Source organism: Dermochelys coriacea, chromosome 3 (genome assembly GCF_009764565.3).
Source record: "Dermochelys coriacea isolate rDerCor1 chromosome 3, rDerCor1.pri.v4, whole genome shotgun sequence".
NCBI lineage: Eukaryota > Metazoa > Chordata > Testudines > Dermochelyidae > Dermochelys > Dermochelys coriacea.
In genome coordinates this window covers 100287274-100302931 of record NC_050070.1, presented here as the reverse complement: position 1 = coordinate 100302931, position 15658 = coordinate 100287274, and the positions used below count along the sequence as shown (strand labels likewise).

General features: G+C 42.4%; 1 protein-coding gene across 5 annotated transcripts in view; it reads right to left on the bottom strand.

Annotated features, from left to right (window-relative positions):
* L3MBTL3 (L3MBTL histone methyl-lysine binding protein 3) overlaps positions 1-15658 on the bottom strand; it is a 168792-nt gene that overhangs the window by 140011 nt on the left and 13123 nt on the right. Inside the window, exon 1 of one of the 5 annotated variants that reach the window (XM_043510935.1) lies at positions 4032-4079. The exons of the other annotated variants lie outside the window; for them this stretch is intronic. Coding sequence (XP_043366870.1) covers positions 4032-4070 — 39 coding nt within the window. The 5' untranslated portion in view covers positions 4071-4079. Of the gene's footprint in view, positions 1-4031; positions 4080-15658 lie in introns of those variants that run through there. 5 annotated transcript variants of the gene reach the window in all.

The following is a 15658-nucleotide window of genomic DNA, read 5'->3' as shown; positions in this document are numbered from 1 at the left end:
CATGGCTGTCAAATCAACAACTTTCAAGAACACTTTAATGCCCTAACCCAGGAAAAAAACTTAACACATTTAAGTGCTTTGCTGAATGAAGGTCTAAATAAAGACTGATGAAACACTGTAAAACCTTTTGAGCCGTTTCTCTGTCTGACTGATAGGTCCTTCTACAGTCCTCATAACTGTAGAATATAAGCATATTTATTGTTTCCAGAAAAGGCATGTAATCAAAAAATTGCATTTGGAGGAATTCCAAACTCATATTTGCAGGAATTACATGTAAAAGTGGCTACCATTTAACATGATCAATAAATCATAAAATGGTGTAATTATCAATGAACCAATGTTAAATATGAAAACACTATTATCAAAACCCACCAAATGGCAAGAAAATTAATTTTAAAAGGTATCTATCTTAAAAAATTCATGTGAATCTATCTTGGATTAAGACCCTGACGCAGAACATGAATCAGAGGCAATCTGCCCAATCAACGGATTACATATTAGAATATTTTAAATATGTCTTCTACACTTCTAAGGACATTCACCATTAGCCCACTGACCAGTCTGCCTAAAGACTGTTAGATCTTACTAGTACCAGTGAAGATCAAATCAGTAAAGGGGTTACTATTGTTCTCCACTGGCTGCAGAAGTTATTTAAGAGCAGAGAGACAAAAAGGGGGAAAATCTATACTTAAAATACATTAAACAGAAAAAATAAAAAGGTACAGCAGCTTTCAAGCAACAAATGTTCATCTTCAAAAAGAAATCACAAAATAGAGCCAACAGTACCATCTACTGGGCAAGGTTAGGATAATGAGGTTACAGTAATATATATAATTGGTACAATACCACTTAAAATACATTTAGGAGTAAGGGACCGAATATTCTGGCCTGACATCAATGTAATCGAGGACTAACTCAACTGATGACAATGGAATGAAACTGGTCTAACACTGATGTTAGTGATATATAACAGTATATATTGCTCCTCCTACAAGCTGTGCTGGCAACGTCAGGAGAGACTACACCTAGAATGCAAAGGACTTCAGAGCACTAGGGCTCATGCTTAAAGTGAATGAATGGGACTACTCACGTGCTCAAGGTTAAGCATGTGTTTAAGTGTTTACAGGATTGGGTTGCGCCATCATACAAAAGAGGAGTGGTGCCCCAGTTTGAAGCATAGTCCAGCAACTCTCCTCCTTTGTATGATGGTGCAACCCACAGACACTTTAGGTCTCAATGTATTATAGAAAAATGTTACACCCAAAATTATTTGAAATAATGTTATTTAGGCTGTAAAAGTTAGAAAATGCAAGAATTTGTTCATACATCCTTCATTCTGCCTGTCTGTATGGATGCATTATGATTAAGGTTCCGTATCTGTCACTGACTTTCTGTGACCTCCGTGACTTCTGCAGCAGCTGGTGCTGGCTCAGTGGCTGCCCGAGCTGGGCAGTGTGGGAAGGGGCTCAGGCAGCCACTGAGCCAGCACCAGCTGCTGCAGAAGGGTTGGGGTGAAGGGCGGTTCTTACCTGGGGAGTGACATGCTCCCACCGGCATGTCCCTGCAGCTCCTAGGCAGAGTGGCCTGGGGCTCCACATGCATCACCCCCACCCCATTAGCTGCGGTTAGCGGACAATGGGAACTGTGGAGCTGGCGCGTGTGGTGGGAGCAGCACGTGGAGTCCCCCTGGCCGCCGCTCCCCAAGGAGCTGCAGGGACACGATGGTTGGAGCCGGGTCGGGAGCCTGCCAGCCCCACCAACCCTCCCCCATTCCAGCACCAGCAGGGGTCCCGGGTCAGGCGTTCCCGCCTGCCCCCCTCCCGCCCAGCACAGGTCCCAGGCTGCAGGCCGCCACCCCACATCTCTCCCACCAGCAACAACAGTGCTTTCTGATTACTGCCCATGACCTGTCCATGACTTTTACTAAAAATACCTGACACTAAAACATAGCCTTCATTATGATACAGTCTTTAATTACATGATCACATACTACTTTTGCCACAGGACCCCTCCCTCATTCAGTGCACAGGGCTGACAGTGCTCAGGAAATTAGGCAGCAGTTTGATATTTCTATACTCATCCTCCAGTTAATGGTCCTTGCCTTATTTACTGCCTACTCTCCAAAGCCTGCAATGAAAATGTATTCTTTATTTAAATAATATAAAAAAAGATGCCTATACAAAGGCTTCAGGTGCTCTAATGATTAGTATTACAACATAATCCTAGTAGCATTAAAACAATCCTTTAGGCAGGAATGCAACCATCCAGACACCTACAAAAATATTTATTTATACCCCTTCATTGTTTTGGGAAGCATATCCTCAGCCACTTCCAAAACTCCGACCAAACAGGTGTCTTTTCCAATGTGCCCAGAAGATTGCCAAATCTGAGCTATTTTGGCCAACTGGGCAGGAGGGATGAAAATTCCAGAATCCCAGAGCCTTCACAGACTGCTCTTTGCCAGTTGTCCTCTCTTTTAAGATGAGGGGGATCCAATTCAAGTGCCCCTGCTGACATCCCAGAAACCAATAGGCAATCAGTGGCACAATCCAGAGCATGGGATGTCTCAATAAGCAAGCTGCAACTTCATTCTCCTGATACCTGTAAGGTGTGGTCCCATGTGCAGTAATCTAATCTTGAGGTAACAAAGACATAGATAACAGTGCCAAGGTCCACATCCTAAAGGGAAAGGTTGCACCTGCCAAAACAGACACATGTGGTAACAAGCTGACTGGTTTACCTCTAATATCATTGTTCAAGAGCAGCTACGGGTCTAGAATCACTCCTCAATTTCAAGCCCTGCTCACCAATGGCAGATGCACGCCTTCAATCAAAGGGACTGATATTATCTCCTCCATCTCAGTCCCCCAATCCCCCATCATCATGCCTGGGTTGTCCCTCAGCCAGCTCCCATCCATGCCTTATCTCAACTATTCACATTTCTTCAGTCTTTTCAATCTTCTCCCTGGTATCTGAGGGGTCCATATACATTAATGAATTTATCTCCACTGTGAGATTAGACAGCTTTATTATCCCCATTTTACAGATGAGGAAACTTGGGACAAAGATTTGCCTGAGGCCACACACTGAGTCAGTGGCACAGCCAGGACTAGAACTTCAGGCCTCCTGACTCTCAACCCCTTGCTCTTTCTTCCAGAGCACAATCCCATAGTGCCAGAGGTGTTGTGCAGCCACAGCTCCCACTGACTTCAGTTACAATTGTTAGAGCTCAAGATTTCTGCCCATCAGGTCCTACATGTCTAATGTTCGGAACCCTCACTCAGCATCTCATAGGAAGGCTGTGGTAGGAGCAAGGGGTAGGACTATACTTTCCTGTATGGCATTCACCTGCCTTAACCAGAAGACCATTCTTTTTCTTCCTACAGTTCCCTGCCTTGTTCCTTACAAACCTTCCACCATCTAAAGCAAATGAGACAGGGAAATAGCTCCCTTCAATAAACAACCCTGATTCAGTCCCAAAGAACTATCCATTCGGTGCACTGAATGCGACTAGGGTCCCATGGAAAAACTACTATGTGATCATGTAATTAACGACTGTATCATAATGCATATACATCAATGGGCTGAATTAAGATTTCACAGGTATGGCAGAGCTCCGACCTTGTCCCCGTGGGTCCCATGTTTCCAGGCGGTTTATACTAGCTTCAGAGGCTCACTGTGACCCTCCACGTAGCCCTTCTCTCTCTGGGGCCAGGTATAGTTTATTGAGCCCTTTTCATCATAAGCCAGCAAGGAGGTTGGTGAGAGAACTCCCACAGTGTGTTGTCCCTACGGGCTTATTCCAGAACAGTTTAGCCTCCTGTCCTGACAGAGGCCTGTCTTCCCCTCCCAGGAGGTGTTTCTGTAGTGGCGGGCTGGTGGGAACCCGGGCTCGCCCTCTACTCCGAGTTCTGGCCCCGGGACCCTAATGGCAGCAGCTGTTGGCAGCCGACCTTTCACTGCCAGAGTTGCTACATTTCCCTGGGCCACTTCCCCACAGCTCCCCCGCTTCTCTCTCTTAACACCTTTACCTTAGGGCTCCCTTCCCAGTGGCTTGAGGGTGTCTTCATTACCCAGGCCTTCAGCCGTACTTCCTCTCCTCTGGCTCCCTGGGTCTCCTGGGCCTGACTGGTGTGAGCCCTTTTATAGTATCAGAGGGACCTTAATTAGAGTCAGGTATTCACATTAGCCGAACAGCTTCAACTGACTCTTTGCAGGCTAATTGGAGTCATGTGTCCACCCTAGCCTGGAGCAGCCCCTGGCCTGGTCAGTCAAGGAAGAGAAAACTGCTTATCCAATGGCCCCTATATCGGTCTTCTACTACTCTGCTGTACCCAACTGGCCTGGGTCACAGCAACCGAAATTCTGGCATTTTCCTAAATTTGAGTGCTTGCTTTGCAACAAGACACAATTATTTTAATGTAGGGAGTTTATTTCCTGTTTTTTAAAGGGAAATTGTAAAAACAAATTCTATTATGTACAAGTTTGAATCCTGAACCTCTGGCAATGGAACACAGCTTGAGCTAAAGGATTAACTACATTAGCCGGCAGGAAAAGATTGTTACCCTGAGTGGGGAGAGAACGGGCCACATGCTGGCTGAGGGAAGACCAGTCTGGCTTTCTCTCTCTCCCCTCCCCCGAGTAAGTACAGGAGGCTCCTTTTCCATGTACTGCCCACATGTTGTGGGGATAGACCACCAGGGCCCTATGCAGGGTAGAGGGATGGAAGTTTTCAGCTGTGAAGAAGCCTGACCCAGCTCGCTTCTTCCCTCATTCCAAAGAGACAATCTGCTGTCAAGATTTCAAGAGCAGCGTGTGCTGCTCCTGCAGCAGCATGATCCCTGCCTTAGATTTGAACTTTTGTGTTCAGTTACTATCATGGCATACCTTTAACATTTTGCAGACAATTCATGGGACAAAAGAGAAATTGTGATTTTCTAAATTTTATCTCTCTGTAAAACTTGTGTCCAATTTCATGGGACCAAAAAAAAAAAAGTGGGGAGGGGGGCACTTCTCTGGCCTGTAAACCTAACTTCAATACAAGACAAATTAGTTGAAACTATAGTAAACAACAGAATTATCAGATACATAGATACTCAATATGTTAGGGAAGAGTGAACATGGCTTCTGTAAAGGGAAGCCATGCCTCACCAATCTATTAGAATTCTTGGAGGGCGTCAACAAGAATGTGGACAAGGTTGATCCAGTCAATATTTTGTACTTGGACTTTCAAAAAAACCTTTGATGCTATCCCTCACCAAACGCTTGAAAGAAAACTAAGCAGTCATGGGATAAGAAGGAAGGTCCTCTCATGGATCAGCAACTGGTTAAAAGACCGGAAACAAAGAATAGAAATAAATAGTTAGTTAATTTTCACAACAGAGAAAGGTAAATAGCAGTGTCCCCCAAGGATCTATAGTGGGACCTATGCTATTCAACATATTCATAAATTATCTGAAAAAAGGGGGTGAACAGTGAGGTGGCAAAATTACTCACAAAAGTTAAGTCCAAAGCTGATTGCGGACAGTTACAAAGGGATCTCTCACTAAACTGGATGACTGAGCAACAAAATGGCAGATGAAATACAATGCTGATAAGTGCAAATTAATGCACATTGGAAAAAATAATCTCAATTTTACATACAAAATGATGGGGTCTACATTAGCTGTTACCACTTAAGAAAGAAATTGTGGCTAGCTCTCTGAAAACTTCCACTCAATGTAAGGCAGCAGTCTAAAAAGGCAACAGAATATTAGGCACCATTAGGAAAGAGATAGATAATAAGGCAGTAAATATTATAATGCCATTATATAAATCCATGATTTGCCAGCACCTTGAATACTGCATGCAATTCTGGTTGCAGCATCTAAAAAAAAATACATATATTAGAATTGGAAAAGGTTAAAAAAAAAAAGGCAACAAAAATTATTAAGGGTACGGATCAGCCTCCGTATGAGGAAAGATTAAAAAAATGGGACTGTTAAACTTAGAGAAGAGATGATGGGGGCCACATGGTACCCAGGAGGAAAATAACTGGCAAGTCTGGAATCTCTTCATTCCCCACATATCAAATTAGCCTCCAATAATAACTTTCCTAGCAAACTGGCAATAAGGTTCTGTCTTAGAAATTTAAATTAATCCCCTGGATAAATTCAAACTGTTGAATATAGATTCCAATGAAAAAATGAGAGGCAACAAGAGCCCTAAGCCTGAATCACCTAAGCAGATGAAAGGGGAGACCCCAAGGCCACAGCAGAACCTAGCCCACGATACTGCAGCACCGAAAGAAATAGTCACAAACCAACTGGACTCAATCTCAAACGATATTTGTGACCTCTCTATATGATGTGAAATCCGAAATGGCTCACTTAGAAAATGAGCTACAAAAGACTGCCATTGAAGCTAGTGCATTCAAAGCAACTGTCTCTTTAAAATTAAGGCCAAACTGGAAGAAAAACAGGATGACTAGAAAAAAAGACCTTGAAGGAACCCTCATCTGTTGGCATTGCTGAGGGTCTAAAAGAGAAGGATATTATCAGTTTTCTTCAGAACCTGCTCCCCAACGTATTTAAATTGGACCCTCAACTGCTTGAAAGGGCCTACTGAATGCCTGGTATTAAAAGGCAGGAGTCTGTTTCAATGAAAACCTTTGAAAGAATAGCAGACAGCTGATTACAAAATGCTTTGTAAAAATCTACTGGAAAGCCATCCATCCAAGGGCATTGCTGGAATTCATATTTTTTATAGCTTGTTCGATCCCATACATTGAGAAAGTTTTGTCCATAAATAACACTTGTTCAGAAGATGGGTATTAAAAGGCCGGCCTTCAGTGAAATGATCAAATTTATTAGTCAGATTGGACATCTGATTTATATAAAGCTTGACAGAATTGCCTAAATATAATTTATATCTATTGGTTCAAGGATGGGACTCCCATCTTCTTGTAATAAGGAAGATATATTATTGTTGGCTAGTTCCATTTTAAGACTTCTGGAAAGTAGTTTACCTACTTTATCTCCCCATTCATAATCTCTTTGTTTAGCCCTACTGGGTATTAATTCAACTTGGCCGAGTAAGCATTCATTATATTTATATTTGGCATTGATTAGATTTGACCTACGAGATTTTTGTTATTTGGATCAGTCTTGTGCACTCTCTCCAACTCATCTATTTTCTTGGCCAGAGTCTAGTAACTTGAGTCTCTCTCTCTCTCCTTTTGGAAGGCATACTTTATGCACTGATCCCTTATAGTAGCTTTCAGAGCATCCCAGAAGATGGCATCTGAGGTATGTGAGTGATCATTTCCTTGTATGAAATTAGAGATGACTGACATGCAATGAAATTTTGCATTGTTTAGTAGCTTTTACCTAGAACGGGGTTCTCAGCCTATTTATTTCTGAGCACGCCCCACAACATGCTATAAAAACTCCAGAGTCTACCTGTGCCACAACCTGGTTTTCTGCATATAAAATCCATGGCTGGCGTTATGGGGTAGCAAGCAGGGCAATCACCTGAGGCCCCATGCCAAAGGGCCCCCCGCAAAGCTACATTGCTCAGGCTTTGGCCTCAGGTGGCAGGTTCAGGGCCCTGGGCTTCAGACCCATGTGGTGGGGCTTCGGCTTTCTGCCCTGGGCCCCTGCAAGTCTAATGCTGGCCCTGTGTGGCAGAGCCCCTGAAACCTCCTCACTGCCTCCCAGGGCCCCTGTTGAGAACTACTGACCTAGAAGACATTAATAAGGTGTAATCAGTGTCTATAGTAAATAGAATTGGAGCATGATCTGAAATTAATATAGTATCAATAGTTGCTTCTAGGCATGCTGGAATCAGTTGTAAACACACAAGAAAAAAGTCAATTCTGGAGAAAGATGAATGTACTGTAGAGAAATATTTATAGTCATGCTCCTTGGAGTGTCTCAGTCTCCATATATCTTTTAAAACAATTCATTCATTAATAATGAGGGTTGGCCTATTGTGCTTTGAGAGCTGAATCTCATGTAATTGGATTTGTACAGATGTCTATCTAGTGTAGTATTGTTGTTGTTTCCCTGTTCCTGTAGGTAAGCAGCCACTACCATGAAGGAGAATACTTAGAGGGACTGTAGAAAGTCCAAAGGGTAGTACTCTGTATTGGTAATGATCAGTCCCCATGATGAATCTGAGGAACCGTCTGTGAGCAGGGTATATGATGTGAAAATATACATCTTGGAGGTCAAGGACTAAGAACCAGTCCCTCTGTTCCAGTGCTGGGATAACGGTTGATAGTGTAACCATCTTGTAGCATTGCAGTTTGATGAACTTGTTGAAGTTTTATAGGTCTCGGATCAGTCTGCACCTGCCTGATTTCTTTTGGGTCAGAAAATAATGGGAATAAAACCCCTTCCATCTGTGTTGGGATGGGACTGATTCTCTGGCTCCCAGCTGCAGAAGGTGATTTATTCATTCTCATAGAAGGTTTTCATGAGAAGGGTCCCTGAAGAGGGACAGGGAGGAAGTTGGGTGGATGGAATCGCTAGGAATGGGATGAAATATCCTTTGTTCGTGACTTCTAGGACTTATTTATCCAAAGTGATATGCCGCCAGGATAGATAGAAAGGGGCTGAGCAGTCGTCAAACTGGTGGGTTGATGAAGATGGTTGCAGTGACTGGAACAGGAGGAGGCTTCTCAGGGCCTTGAACAAACCTTCAAAATTGTCTGGATGTGGGTGTGTGAAAGGTAGCCCCTTGAGGCATCAATTGTCTGAGCTTCATATGAAGCCTGTGTTGTCTTCATTGTGGGTTGTATTGTCGATGAGGAGTGAAAGGTGGAGGTAGGGACCTTGGGACAGGTTGGTATTTCCCCAGACATCTCTTTGGTGCTGGCGTACATATGCTGAGAGCAGAGAGTTGCTTGAGTCTCCTTTAGGGAATGTAGAGAGAGTTGGTTTAATCTCCTCCAGTTCTTCTTCCTGTTCTTCTACTGGTAGTGAATTGGCCTCTGGTGGTCAAGAGACGGAGGAGGATGATGAGCGTGGGTGTCTCCAGCTCTGTTCTTTGGAAGGTTTTGGAAAATGTGCTCGATGAGGGGATTGGTGCGTGGGGTTGCATCCCTGGGGATCCATACCAGGGCCCTGATTCGGTCCCAGTTTCTAAGCAGCGAGGACATGCAGAGAATGCCTTTTAGGTATGTCCCAAATATAAGGATGAGATGGAGTATTCCTCATCCTCTTCCTCACTGGAGAAGGGTGGTGCAGTCTTCAGAGGGGAAAAGGGAGTAGTGCTGTGACACTGGAGAAGAGACGCGAGATGGAGAGCTCGTGTCGGAGTAGCAGCAACCCAGGCATGTCAGATACCATCAGATCTTTTGGGTAACTGAACTCCTGTGGAGGAGAGAGAAACATCTTCACCACTGGAGGTTGTGTCGGTGCTGCTATGAGGGGGAGCGCATTCCCTGGAACAGCCAGCAGATCGAACAGATTTATTTGGCGCCGAAGGCTAATCCAGTCCTGAGGGTCTCCTCAGTGCCAGTGTTCACATCAGTGCCGATGGCTTGCTTAGTGCTGTGAATTTGCTCGGTGCCACTACAGATGTTGTGCCAATAGAGATGTCAGTGTCGAAGCGCCTGAAACTGATTTGGCTGGGGCGGTCGGTATGGTTTTTGAATGTCCCTCACTGTGCTCCTTTGTGTCAAGAGACAGTGCAGTCGCCTTTGGGCCTGCCCATTTAGGGTCCTTAGACCTCTCTTAGCTCTGGTACCAAAGGTACTCAGATGGTCACAGAAGCTATGTCTCACCCCTGAAAATGTTGAGGATATTGAATTCACAGTGGATGGTGTTCTGCCAGACTGTTCCTTCAAGGGCAAGGTGGTGTCCCGTTTCTTCCCATCTGCATGGGAAACAGAGGATTTTCTCTTGGAAGGATGCAGCGAGTAAGGGTGAGTTGATTATCTAGGTGAGCATGAGCACCACATGGGCAAGGTATCTGGACTGGGGTCCGAGGCTGGCCTCAGGGACCTCCCCGGTTTGGAAGGGCAGGAAGCGGAAAAACGTACTCTAAGCTAAGAACTAACGGGGAAAGAAGTACGAGGAACTTTTTTTTTTTAAAAGGGGAAGAGGATATTTAAAGGAAAGGAATAACTATTCAGGTAAACAGGTCAGGGTACTATCTTAGGGCTCAGAGGATAGAAGGGGTCTGCTCCAGGTTCTGTCCCAGACCAAAGATAGTTAAGAAGGAACCAAGGGCAGTTGGACCGCTCAGCTTATAGATGCCACTCATGGCACAAGACAAGGAGGAGCACATGTGCAGTCCAATGGGCACTGCTCCCAAAGATCCCCGATCCTAGTCGCAGGGGATGCGGCCGCACCTATATGGACACTACTCAAAGAAGAATTTATAGGTGACTTAATCCTTAGCAATACTCTCTCAATCTCAGTCAAAGAAAAATGGGGGAAAAAAACCTTAACCTTAGTATCTCAATAGAAACCTGGGAGGATACCTGGCTTACTGTGAAGATACTTCAAGTTCTTCATCCTTGCAATTCTTCCAGAACAAGATATTAAACAGGTACTACTGGACTTTAGAACATTTGCTTAAGGCTAGATTGGCAACACACAGCAAATGCTAGAGATGCAAATAGCCACACGCCAACGTTTTGCACATCCTCTATACCTACCAAGAAGTACGTGTTCTGGAACACCTTATTCTGTGCTGTCTCGAAAACTTAAGTGTCGCTATCTTTCCTTCTCCAAACTTATGTGTTTTATGGGTGCCAGATAAATTGGTATTACCAGTTAACATGAAGAAATAGATTGTAGTACTATTTTAGCAGCCAAAAGAGTTACTTTGAGAAAACAGAAACCTGCAATTCGTCCCTCATACACAGACTGGCTTAGTGAGCTCTCTACAATTGCATTAATGGAAAAAATGACCACTTGGAAAAAATATGAGTAGAGTCCTACCAAACTCATGGTCCATTTTGGTCAATTTCACAGTCATAGGATTTTAAACATTGTAAATGTAATGATTTCAGCTATTTTAATCTGAAATTTCATGCTATTGTAATTGTAGGGGTCCTGACAGGAGCTGGGGGAGGGGGGGTCACAAGGTTATTGTAGGAAGGGTTTGCGGTACTGCTACCCATACATCTATGCTGCTGCTGGCAGCGGTGCTGCTTTCAGAGTTGGGCAGCTGGAGAGGGACAGCTGCTGACCGGGAGCCTAGCTCTGAAGGCAGAACCACCACCAGCAGCAGCAGCCGTGCAGAAGTAAGGATGGCATGGTATGGTATTGCTACCCTTACTTCTACGCTGCTGCCTGCAGAGCTGGGCCCTCAGTCAGCAGCCACCACACTCTGGCCACCCAGCTCCGAAAGCTGCAGCACAGAATTAAGGGTGGCATGGTAGGATATTGCCACTCTTACTTCTGCACTGCTGCTGGGGGCACTGCCTTCAGACCTGGGTGCCAGGCCAACAGCCACCACTCTCTGGCTGCCCAGATCTGAAGGCAGCACAGAAGTAAAGGTGGCAATACCGTACCCCCCTGTAACTCCCTTTTGGGTCAGAACCCCCAATTTGAGAAACACTGCCCCTCCCCATGAAATCTGTATAGTAGAGGGTAAAAGCACACAAAAGACCCAATTTCATGGGGGGAGACCAGATTTCACGGTCTATGACGCGTTTTTTCATGGTTGTGAATTTGGTAGGGCCCTAAATATGAGGATGTCAAATCACGCATGAAACTATTACATACTTTTGCAATTTAGTACATATTAATGCCCAATACACGTAAGTTATATTCTCACTTATTTATCTATTTAGTCACCAATAATTCATGCCCTGCATGACCTCTATGGGTTTGGGGTTTGTTTGTATTTTTTCCCTAGGTTTTGTAAATAATGAACATTGAATTTTGTTATTTCCATTTCATGCACGTATTTATATGTTTTGTTTCATTATGTGTTTGTACTTTAAATAAAAATTATAAAATAAAGTTTCCGAAAAAAGAAAAGAGATGACTAAGAGAGTATATGACAAAAAGAAAAGGAGTACTTGTGGCACCTTAGAGACTAACAAATTTATTTGAGCATAAGCTTTCGTGAGCTACAGCTCAGTTCATCAGATGAATCCGATGAAGTGAGCTGTAGCTCACGAAAGCTTATGCTCAAATAAATTTGCTAGTCTCTAAGGTGCCACAAGTACTCCTTTTCTTTTTGCGAATACAGACTAACACGACTGCTACTCTGAAACCAGAGCATATGACAGAGGTCTATAAAATCATGAATAGTATAGAGAAAGTGAAGAGGAAAGTATTATTTACCCTTCTTATAACACAAGAATTAGGGGTCTCACAATGAAATTAATAGGCAACACGTTTAAAACAAACAAAAGGAAGTATTTCTTCACACAACAGTCAACCTGTGGAACTCAATGCCCTGCGATGCTTTAAAGGCTAAAAGTACAAGTAGGTTCAAAAAAGAACAAGATAAATTCATGAAGGTCATTCATCAATGGTTATTAGGGATGCAACCCCATGCTCCTGATGTCGCTAAACCTCCAACTGCAGGAAGCTGGGACTGGATGACAGGGGATGGATCACTCCACACTTGCCCTGTTCTGTTCATTCCTTCTGACACATCTGGCATTGGCCACTGTCAGAAGACAGGATACTGGCTAGATGGACCATTGGTCTGACCCAGTATGTTCTCATGTACTTCAGTATTCAAGGAGAACAGTTTTAATGATCACAAGATCCACTTTGACTGCACACACCCTACACTCAGAGTTACCTCCTTTAAAACTTAGCTGGGAGTATCCCACATTACTCTAAATAACTGACCACACGTTAGTGTTTACGTCCTGTATAATTTTTGTTTGTTCTAGTGGACTAACCCTTGTATATTTTCAGGATGGTATTTACAAAAAAAATACCATATTTATTTGTTCCTTTTTGTTCTGTTTAATTGCCATTTGTTAGCTGGATGTAGTGACCTCAAGTAGTATCCCTGCAGTATATCACAGTTCACTTTGGAAACACAACAGTTAAATAAAGAAACTTAAAGCACTCCGTAAACCTTCAGTCACTCCAGCAGGAAGCAATTTTAAATTATTACAGCTTTTCCAATTGATGAAAGCACTTAAATCTTGAAGTGATGGTGTTTCTGTGTGCGTTTAGCAAACGGTGATTTTTTTTAAAAAAAGGCATTTATACATGCTCTTCACTTCAGAAGTTATCAGCTCTTCAACCCTGCCTAGTGCAGAGCAATTAGAAAGCATTGAAGCATTTCAGATCTGCACATGCTACTTAGTCTACTGAAGAGAAGAGTTATAAACTTCAGCGTTACACGCCGTGCGTCTAAAATACCAGAGTTACAATGCGTTTACTTCATTAAAACTATCCGTACTAAAATACAGTAGAAGGATCTTCGCTATACTACTCTCAAATCTTCCTTTTCAAATGTCAAACTACTTAACTACAATTTATAGTTTTCTCTGTTCTCTGAATAATACTAATTATCTACATTTCTAGCATTTATTCCTTTTATAATAATTATTTTTTAGCATTCATTTAGCACATTGCATGTTCAAAGTATTGTACAGATTTTAACTAACGTTATATTTTGTGAGCTATGTGTATCAAAATATATTTCTATAGCATGTTCTGTCCGAAGATCTCAAAGCAGTTAACAAACAATAATTAAGCTTCACAACATCTCTATGATGTTGTATTCTCACCATTTCATAAACGTAGAAACTGAGGCATGGATAAAAAGTCTGCGGCAGAGCTGGGAATAGAAGCCATAGCACTCAATTCCCATCCCTATATTTGAGTCAGAAGACCATGCTTCAGTTACATCAGGAAAAATGGTGTCTCTTTCTGTGCTTTCAAAAATCTCTATTTCACAGATAACAACGAGAATGTCTGTAATGAGTGCTGGACAAATACTGAGAAAAGTTATTTACAAACATTTCAGAAATTCTAAATCACATTTCAATTTGACCACACTCAAGACTTTTTGAACCTTTATATAAGCAATTTTTGTTCACTTGTATTCATGTAAATGCAATGGTTCGTGTAAAAATATGCTTGCTCCTGCAAGAACACGTATTTGTGCTAGAAGTGCGTGACTTAACATCTTTTACTGGTGGGACTGGGTATGAATATAGTCGAGAAAGAGCAAGGACAGAAAATGATTTATTTTAAAAACAGACAAATGCATCATCCGATCAGAGAACTCAAATACCATATGACCTAGGTGACCAAAAACAAAGCTCAAAGAGATACTGAATATTCAAAACAATACTCACAGTTTACGAACATTACACAAAAATATTTGAACAATTTTGAATAACCAACAAATCTGAAAGAGGCATGACATGCTCACAGACAATTTCCAAACAGATAAAAGGGTTAATTTAAACAAATTGTTTGCTGTGAATAGTTCTACTGTTATTTATTACTATTTTTTGCGGTAACCCCTAGCAGCCCCAATCTATGACTAATCTGTAAGGAATATGAACTCTAGTTTTGTGTTTTTTTCAAACAAGAAATTTCCACAGGATTTTGCCATTATATTTCAATGAAAATATCCAGTTTTTTATATCCTTTGTGGAATTAATCTGTTTTTCATTTATGGTTCATTTTTCTGGTTTATCACTTTGACCACTTCACCCTCTTCTCTGAATCCCTCCACTGGGCTCCCTCTTTCCCACTGCGCAAGCCCAGACTACTTGTCTCCACTTTTAAGGTCGTACGCTGACTGTCCCCACTCTACGAACCTTTATGTTCTAGTCAGCTGGTGAGCCACGCCTTTGCTCTGCCAACATTATCAGTCCATTATCTGTCAACTTTTCCAACATGTACTTTTATGCTTTCTGCCATGCAACCTATTATGTATGGGAGGAGCTCCCTCTTAAAAGGAAAAAACAGAGTACCTACAATATCTTCTTTATTAAAAACCACCTGTGCTGTGATTCCTTTAAAACACACAAGAACAGTTAGGCAGTTGGTAGGCTATGATCACTGCTAATATAGTAAACGTATTGTTACCTTGTACTCCCCTGCCCGTTTGCCATATCTACCTGTTCCCTTTCATCGTACAGTTAGATTGCAAGTTCTTTAGGGAAGGCACCATCTATTTATTGTATTCATAGATTCCAAGGTCAGAAGAGACCACTGTAATCATCTAATTTGACTTCTCGTATGACACAGGCCATAGAACTTCCCAACAATAATTACTGTTTGAAGTGGAGAAGGTTTTTTAAAAAAATCCCAATCTTGATTTAAAACTCAGAATATGCCGAAATTAATCCGTCCAAGATGAACAACACAGGATTAAGGAAACTATAAATTTCAGAAGGTGAATAGCTTTTATTTTTTCCTTTTACATTTTTTCCTCCATAGGAACTGCAATAGTGGATAAGACCAATGGCCTTGTAGTAACCTGGCCAGCAAAAGAGGCGTCAAGAAAGTTTCTTCCTAACCATCACTACTTAGAGGCTGTCTTATGCCCTGAAGCATAAATGTTTATATTCCATCCAAAACTTGTTTTTAAATCCTTACTCTAATTCTAGATGTACTTGTTATTCACATAAACATCCAATCTGTTTGTGAAGTCTTCTAAACTCTTGTCCTCCATGAGATCATGTGACAATGCGTTCCTCCAAGCTAATGGTGCACTCTGTGAA